This window comes from Corvus brachyrhynchos, unplaced genomic scaffold, assembly GCF_000691975.1.
Source record: "Corvus brachyrhynchos isolate BGI_N302 unplaced genomic scaffold, ASM69197v1 scaffold8, whole genome shotgun sequence".
Taxonomy (NCBI): Eukaryota; Metazoa; Chordata; class Aves; order Passeriformes; family Corvidae; genus Corvus; species Corvus brachyrhynchos.
The window spans coordinates 1612735-1621061 of record NW_008240031.1 but is presented as its reverse complement, the minus strand read 5'-3'; the positions used below and the strand labels follow the sequence as shown (position 1 = coordinate 1621061).

At 47.9% G+C, this 8327-nt stretch overlaps 1 protein-coding gene across 1 annotated transcript in view; it reads right to left on the bottom strand.

The window, feature by feature from the left end:
• Positions 1-8327, bottom strand: part of ZBTB7C (zinc finger and BTB domain containing 7C) — a 141435-nt gene that overhangs the window by 95586 nt on the left and 37522 nt on the right. The window contains exon 2 of the mRNA XM_008640945.2: positions 5022-5118. Coding sequence (XP_008639167.2) covers positions 5022-5073 — 52 coding nt within the window. The 5' untranslated portion in view covers positions 5074-5118. The remainder of the gene's footprint in view (positions 1-5021; positions 5119-8327) is intronic.

Genomic DNA, 8327 nt, shown 5'->3' with positions numbered 1-8327 from the left:
TTCCTTCACACAGCCCAGCTGCCTGCCCCCACCCGACAAGGGCTGACAGATTTGTGCTGTCCCCTTAGGGTGGGGTAGGTACATTTATTTCCTCTTTGGAAAAAAAGGAAAGAAAAAAGGAAAAAAAATATGCAATTAACCTTTTCCTCTCCTCGCAACAGGCAAGAAACTTCCCTGCTACAGGAATAGTTTCAGGACTAAGATATCTGTTCCCACAGCTGCACCAGTGCTATTCTGGCCTAGCTAAAATTAAAGAGCTGAAGTTGTACATGGGCCTTCATGAAACTGTCACAGGGACCACAAGATTAGAGGGCCGGATGGTGACCTGGGAGGCCAAGGTCTATTCACAGCTGCGGCAAGGGATCCTCATGTGTGTCCGAGCATGTTTCTCCACCCCTGCTTAACAGAATCCTGAAATGATTTGGGTTGAAGGGACCTTAACAACCAGTTCCAAGCCCTGTCAAGGGCAAGGACACCTTCCACTATCCCAGGTGGCTCCAAGCCCTGTCCAGCCTGGCCTGGGACACTTCCAGGGATCCAGGGGCAGCCACAGCTGCTTGGGGAAACCTGTGCCAGGGGCTCACCACCCTCATCATAAAGACTTTCTTCATCATACCTAGTCTGAATCTCCCTGCTTTTAATTTAAAACCATCAACCTCATCCTATCACAACAGGCCCTACTAAAAACTCTCTATCTCTTTTCTAAGCCCCCGTTAAGAAAGACCAACATATATTGCCCGGTCACTTCCAGTGCCCATCCTAACACCAGCCAGAGATCCAACAGCACTAAAAAAAAACAGGAAAGCACAGGATAACCCCAACATCCCAGCCACCATCCCACCACAAGCAGGTCCTCTGCCAACAACTGTGCCAGCTATTGTTGGCCACATCAAGCCCGGTCCAGCGGCCCCGCTGTCAGCATGCAGCTCATTACTCTGCCAAGGGCTTTGAAACGCTTGGAATATGAAAGGTGCTCCATCAGATCAAATTCAGCTTCGTTTGCTATTACGATGCAGTGCATTTCTTTTGTCTGCGACTTTTGATGATGTGCAATTGTTCCCCTCAGTCAGTATTTCGGAGTCATTAGCTGGAATTAGTAAAGTTCCCGCTGCCGGACTTTTCCAAGGCTCTGTTCTCGGGCTACAAAGAGTCGATGAGGAGTTGTCCTGCTTTCACTGAGTTGGAAGCACAGCGGGGAGCATTCTGGGGGGAGCAGGCAGTCTGCTCAACTCCACTTTTCCCCTGCAGGCACCGGGAAATGCACGTGCAGGCAAGATGCTGTGGGTGGTCACACGGGGCTGGTGCTTCCCAGCGAGCACGGAACGTGAGACCCTTTCATTTGGTTCCTCTGGTGGGACCAGGGGAAGGGGTACACCTAATTGTGTCCTTATTTAGGCAGCACATCCCACAAAGTTTGGGTTTCTCTCCCAGAAATCCCCCACTCCCAAACCTAAAGGCACCAGCCCTGAAGAAGTCACCTTTCTCTGAGTGAAGAGTCTACTAGGCATCTTCCTTGGTGAAAACACCTGGATGTGCCTGACCTTGTCCTCCAGCCTCTTGCTCATGTTACACTCTTCCAGCTGTATCAGAAGGGCTTTAGTATCAAGACCCTTTTTCCTGAAGGTATTTATACATGGAACATCCACCTCTCTGGGCAACCTGTGCCAGGGCTTCACCATCCTTATCACAATTTCTTCCTTCTATCTAGTCTGGATCTCCCCTCCTGGTGTAAAACTATTCCCTTTCATCCTGTCCCTCCGTGCCTCATCCCAAGTCCCTTTCCAGCTCTCCTGGAGACCCTTCAGGCAGTGGAACAGGCTCTAAGGTCACCCTGGAGCCTTCTCTCCTCCAGGATGAATACCCCCAGCTCTCCTAGTCTGTCCTCTGATCAATTTTATATTTGTCTCTGATAGCAGATTCATTCCTATTCGTGCTTAAGGAGTTCCAGAAGAAAACAAAGTGATGAAGCTCCTGGCCCCAAGGGCACAGCCCAGGTCTGGGGACCACAGCAGCTCCAACTTGCACCCACCCCACCTGTGGGTGGAAATTCCATTTTCAGTTCCCAGTTCCAGCCATCCCACCACATTTTCTGGATGCAATGTGGGTATTTGGCCACTACAACCCTGAAACAAAACTAGGAGCAAACCAACCTTACGGGACATCCACATGGAGAAGAGCTCAGCACTGAACCCAGCTCCTTTAGCAGCTGGTCATCTTTCACATGGGACTGTACTTCCACCCCATAAGGATTTCCCTGGAAATCACCTCACAGATCATCCCACCTAACATTCACAACAGCATTTCCATTAGAACACAACAAAATGCAGACAATTCACACCTCTCACCTTATATTTTTTAAAGTAACAGGCTACAATAAAGCAGCCTGCCCAGATTCCAGCCTAATCTAAAAACAACTTTATGGTTTCTAATTTTAGCACTAATCTTCCTTTGCCATGGTTGTGTGATTTCTAATTATTTTATCCCCAAGCCCTGCTTTGATGGATAGTTGTACCTTTTCCAATGCCAAATGACTTGTAAAGTGCCTTTAAAAAATACGCTGATCATTTCAGGTTCATTTCCAGTTCCTACACAAATAACATTCTCATATATGGCTTCACTGCAGAAATATTATTATTATTATTAAAATAATAGTAATAAAAGCAATACAATTTAAAAAGGAGAGCTCCATTCCTCAGGATGATCCCAATCTGCTCCCACAGACACCGTATTTTCTCTTAAAAGCTGATAAAGAGCAGAAAATCTGTTATCAAGATACGGATCACTTAACAGCCCAGTGCCTTTGGCTTGGCATGGCTCCCAGAACATTTTTCCTTTATCTATCCCTATTTTCAAGTTACAGCTCATGGAAGAGCAACTGGCCAGGCCGAAACCTCGGGAGGGACTTTGCGAGGGGCGATGTAAAGCGGTGGCAGAAACAGATTTGCCTTGATGTTCCCCAGGAGCATTGCCTACCCAAACCCACTGAATTTGGAGCAGCAAACACGAGCCCTCAGCTGAAGATGTGTTGCAGGGGATCAGGATGAGCCTCCAGCCCAGGTTCCTCATAGGCAGGTGTTCTCTCTCCTTCCGTGCTCACCTGAAGCAACCTCTCAACCCTCCCAATTGCTGACCTACACCAGATCTGGATCTGATTCTGTTAAATTTGAAATTTGCACAAAAATTTATTGGGGAGGGGATGCAGCCTGGGGACCGTTTCAGGATGCTGAGGCAGCTGCCTGCCAGTCGCATGTCCCAGTAGGACTGCCACCAGCAGCCAGCACCAGAGCAGGGGACACAGACACAGGGCTGGTGGATGTTTGTTGGGTTATTTCCTTCCCCAGGATTTATACTGAGCTCTGGTCAATTGGAAAACATCCACTTGACCTGCGACCTTTTTGTTTTAGTTATTCTCCAAGCTTTGACAGCAGCAGTTTAAACACAAAGCATATGAGTTTTGGCACTGAGGGAGCACCCCATTCCCACATATTCTGAGTGGATACGGAAAAACATGGCACTGCAGCCCTGATGGTGAACGTATTTCTTCTTTCTCATTCTTCATGTTCCTCTCTCTCGCTTTCTGAGCCTGTTTCATGACCCATGTCTTCTCCCTCCCCACTGGAAACATGAGCTTAGCTCCCCAATGCAATATTCAAGGGAGGAGGACATGGGTTGTGGTGTTCTAATTCCCTGCACAGTGCTGTGTTACAGAGGGTTTGAAATGGAGATTGCCAAAACAGGAAACAACCCAGTCAGCGTCCTCCTGCCTGGGTCCTGAAAATGTCACCACACAGAGCTGCAGGGGATGGAGAAAAGCCCTCTGTTCCTGCAGGAACAGAGGATGCCCTGGGAGAGTGGGCAGCAAGACCATCTGCCCTCATGCCTCTCTGATCTGAGAGCTGGGCTTTAATCTCTGCTGAAACTACTGTGGAGCTGGTTTTTATTGACTTGGGGAAAAACTGCAAATCAGGTTAAAAATTATATCCCTCTGTTGACTGATACTTTTATCAGTGTAGAGAATTTTGTATGGAATGTCATCTCGCTCAGGAAGTCAATCCTACAGGAAATCCTTCATCCTTAGTGCTTCGGAGTAACATCCACAGCATCCTGCTGGCTTCCTTCTTACTCCTCTAAAACTCGCCCCTGAGATCCTCACCTCTCGAGCTCATGCTTTGTGTTTGAGCTGGCCTTGCTGGGATAAAAGCACAAATCTTGGGTCTAATCCTGCCCACACCCCCCAGGTAAGGCACCAGGCTGACACATCGCCACGAAGACACAGAGCAGGGACAGTGCCAGGCCCCAGGCTCTTTGACTTCCATTTATCCACCTTGGAGCAAGGATTTAAAGTTCCTCAAAGGCACAACAGTGAGGCCAGGTCTGGAGGAGAGAACAAAGCTACTGTTAACCCAGATAAAGAAGATACTGGATTTATTTTTAAAAGCAGGTTCCTGCAGCTGTAGGTTTCAAGCAATTCTTAAAAGCCTCACCTGAACAAGCATCCTTGATAACAAATATTGGTATTTTAAGCCTTTGATTGCTTTTGATTGGAGTTGAAACCTTTTTTGATATTGACTGATTGTTTTTACAGCTCTCTGCAAGTTAACTTCAGGAGAACTTCCCAAGCACAAGAGCTGGTGACCACTACCAGAACGGTGATCCAGCAATTCCAGGATGCCCCACCCCTGGAAATATTCCAGTTAAGTTGGATGGGATTCTGAGAAACGCAATCTAGTTGAATATATCCTGTTGCAAGGGGGTTGGACTAAATGGTCTTTAGGGTCCTTTCAACACAAACCATTCTATGATTCCCCCTTGTAAGTAAAGCAGGTATTTTGCTTTATGTTTGAGGGATCAGTGGTTTTATTGCAGTGTCAAGCCACTGATCTAGAGTGGCAACCTTCAGTAGGGAAAAAAAAATCCACAGGTTGATGGGATGAACAACCAGGAATGTCATTTCAGATGGTCTGCATAGCCCAGAACGGCAAACTTCCCCCATCACACAGGCAGAGAATTAGAGTAATTACCTAGAGCCTGATCCTGAAAGGTGCTGAGTGCAGTCAAGTGGTCTCTGCTCATAGAGTTCAGTATCTCAGGGGCTCTCAGCAGGGTCAGTCTTGGAGCCTGGGCAAAACAAGACAGGTTGGTCTTAGTCCAGTTATTTGTAAATAAACCTACATGACCTATAACTTAAAAAAATAAACCCAAAAACCATTCCAGCTCCATGTGCCGGCTACGTTATCCTGTATGGAGAATTAATTCAAGGATCAGGCAGAGCGTGGCTGAGGAGGTGCTCTCCAACCCACAGGCATTTTCTGCAGATCAGGATGGATGCCTGCAGCACACAGGAGAGAAATTACACAGGGATGTGTCCACAGAGCTTCAGTCCACATCCAGGAACACCTACACAACATTCTCCAGGAGCGCTGCATTATCCAAGCCACTGCACCTGGACATGTCACACTGCTACACCATCCCAGGGCTCACACACCTTGCTGGCAGAAGACAAACCCCAGGGCTGCCTCGCCAAGTCTACAGGCAGCAGTAAACCTGGAGAGAAGAGAAGTTAGCCAGGTTTCCAGGGAGGAAGAGGAGGAACATTCCCCTCCCCATGCTCCCCAACGCGCCGGCCCCGGGTGGGTATGGCCGTGCCAAGGGCAGGGTGAAGGGAGGGAAGAGGATGATGGGGACAGGATGACGGTATCCTCCTCCATGCAGCGCTTTGTTCTGGGAGGTCCCCTGGGATGCTCGGCTCAGGGTGGCCAAGTCCTCCTTCTTCCCCTACAAGGGGAACGCATGAGGGGAGGAAAACAATGCTCTCTCCTCAGCTGCCTAATGGAAGAACAAAAGCACAGTGATCCCTTCCAAAACCGTCTTTTGAGGAACAGACCGTGGAGCCTGAAGGCCCAGTATTTCTGCTGTATTTATTTCTGGATGAACTCCAGCCTGGCAGCGTCTTTCTGTCCTTCCTCTGGGGTCTTGCAGGACCCGCCCAAAGCCACTGGAGTCGTGCAGGGCTTGCACAGACCTCAAACACCATCAGGAATTTAACACCCAGCACCTGGTAGAGGTGACAAAACCAAGGGCGATGTTCCTTCACCAGACCCCACCACATATACACCTCGGTCACGGGGTAGAAGGGGCAAGGCCAGGTTAGAACAACCCAGTCAGGTGGAAGGTGTCCCTGCCCATGGCAGGAGGTGGAACTGGATGGTTTTAAGGGCCCTTTCAACCCAACCCATTCCGTGATTCCAGGACAGCCCTGTTGCAGCAGGATGCATTTGGCAGGAAGCATCTGCCCCAGCCTGATCCCACTGAAAACTGGGACTGAGCCCCATTTAAGCCAAAATCGGTACAAAAACCACCTTTGATTGTTGAGCAGAGATGGCTGCTAGGGAGCAGAAGGGGATTTCTGCTGTGCTGATTGCTCATGGAAAGTCCCTGACTGGCCCGCAACCGTGGAAAAAACGGAAAATAGAACTTTAATACCAAGTTGGTGGCAGGCTGTCTATTTTTCTCTCCTGTGACTAGTTACCATGGATAGATTTCTGAGGTCGACCACACAATTGTTCACTGCACCGTTCCTATTAAACAGAGGATGAGCAAATCATCCCATTTGTACCGTACTTTAATTTCCAGAAATTCTTTGTTCGTTTGTTTGCTTAAATTATTTCTCTCATTTGAAGAAACAATGCAGTCTTACGAAGTGAGGGCCCAAATCTCCCGAGTCACCCTGCTGTGGTTCATTACTTCCACACTAGTTAACAAGGCCAGTAATTTCCCTAAGGTTTAACAGAAAATCCTCTTTCCAGAAGGTAGAGAAACAGGACATTTTAACAAACTCACTGTATCCTGCTTATGTCGTAGGTGCGGGATATCCTAGGCAAGGCACAGGTGCTCCTAAGGGTTAGTGTAAAAAAAGCACTTTTTCACCCCAAATTACTCCCTCAGCTGGGGAAGGGGACCTGGGGGTACCATGTCCCTTGCTCAGAGCATTAGCTCCAGCTCCACTTGGCAATGGGCTCCTGAAGCATCCCAGTCCTCACCCCAAAATAAGGAGTGGCTGAAGTGGATGATACTGGAAAGGCAGATCCAAGATGTACCTGGGGTGGGTGTGGTGGGAGAGGTGGGCCTACAGCCCATTTCATTAATGATATGGATAGCAAAGCACACAGAATACCTGCCAATTACCTGCCCATAAACTGCCCTTCTCACTGGTTTCACCAACCTATTTCCATGACCAAATCAGGAGAAAAAATTAAAAACTGAAATAAATACAGGAGAAGAGCTTGTGGAAAAAAGGCAAATACATAAAACATACATATATATAGATATATTGGAATTGCAGAATAATTTGGGTTGGAAGGGACCTTTAAACTAAAAAAAAATAAACTGAAGTATTTTATTTATATGTATAGAGAGAGATAGATATGTGTGTGTGTAAAACAGCCCAGTAAATCTCTGTTGAGATGCACATGCAGGTGAAAAGCTGGCAGCGCTGCCTTCAGTCACGAGGGTATTTACTCTACAACAGCCTCTGCAGCTCCTTAATATTATTTATACAAACAGGATTTGTCAAGCAACAACTACAGATGTTTGCAGCGAGTCTCCTTGCTTATCCACTGATAATACCGTGTGCCTGGGACAGCTGAACAAATCCTGCCACGTAAATAATAAATACACGTCTGGGCTAATCAGAAGGAGGCAGTGAGGAATCTGGAGATTCCCACAGACTCCCTGCCGCGGGGAAGGAAACAAGAAAATGCCCTGACCTAAGCAGGGGCGAGTCTGGCATACCCACAGATCACAGGGAGATCACAGGAGCTGTTTGCAGATCACTTACCGAGCATGAATAATTCAGGAAGCAGCGGCTGGGAGCATGAGAACAGATAGATGGGAGCTCACTGCCGCTGCTTTGGCAGGTTTTATTTTATCCAGAAAGGCAAGGAAACCACAAGCCCCAGCAAAAAAATCCTCTGCCTAGCATTGCTGGTGTTGTGACTTCACTGACAGTCCCGTGATACATGGTGTTTTACAGACCCCCAGCTGATGGTGAATGCCATCTCCCTTCCACCTTGAGGCATTTTTGTGATTATTTGGCTGGACAGGTATGGTAAAACAGTGCTTGTTTTAAAAAAAAAGCCTTTAGTACCGATCTGCACTCTACTGCACAATTACACAACTCAGAGAATCACAGAACGGCGTGCCTTGGAAGGGACCTTAAAAACCATTTCATTCCACCCCCTGCCATGGGCAGGGACACCTTCCACTGTCCCAGGCTGCTCCATTCCCTGTCCAGCCTGGCCTTGGACACTGCCAGGGATCCAGGGGCA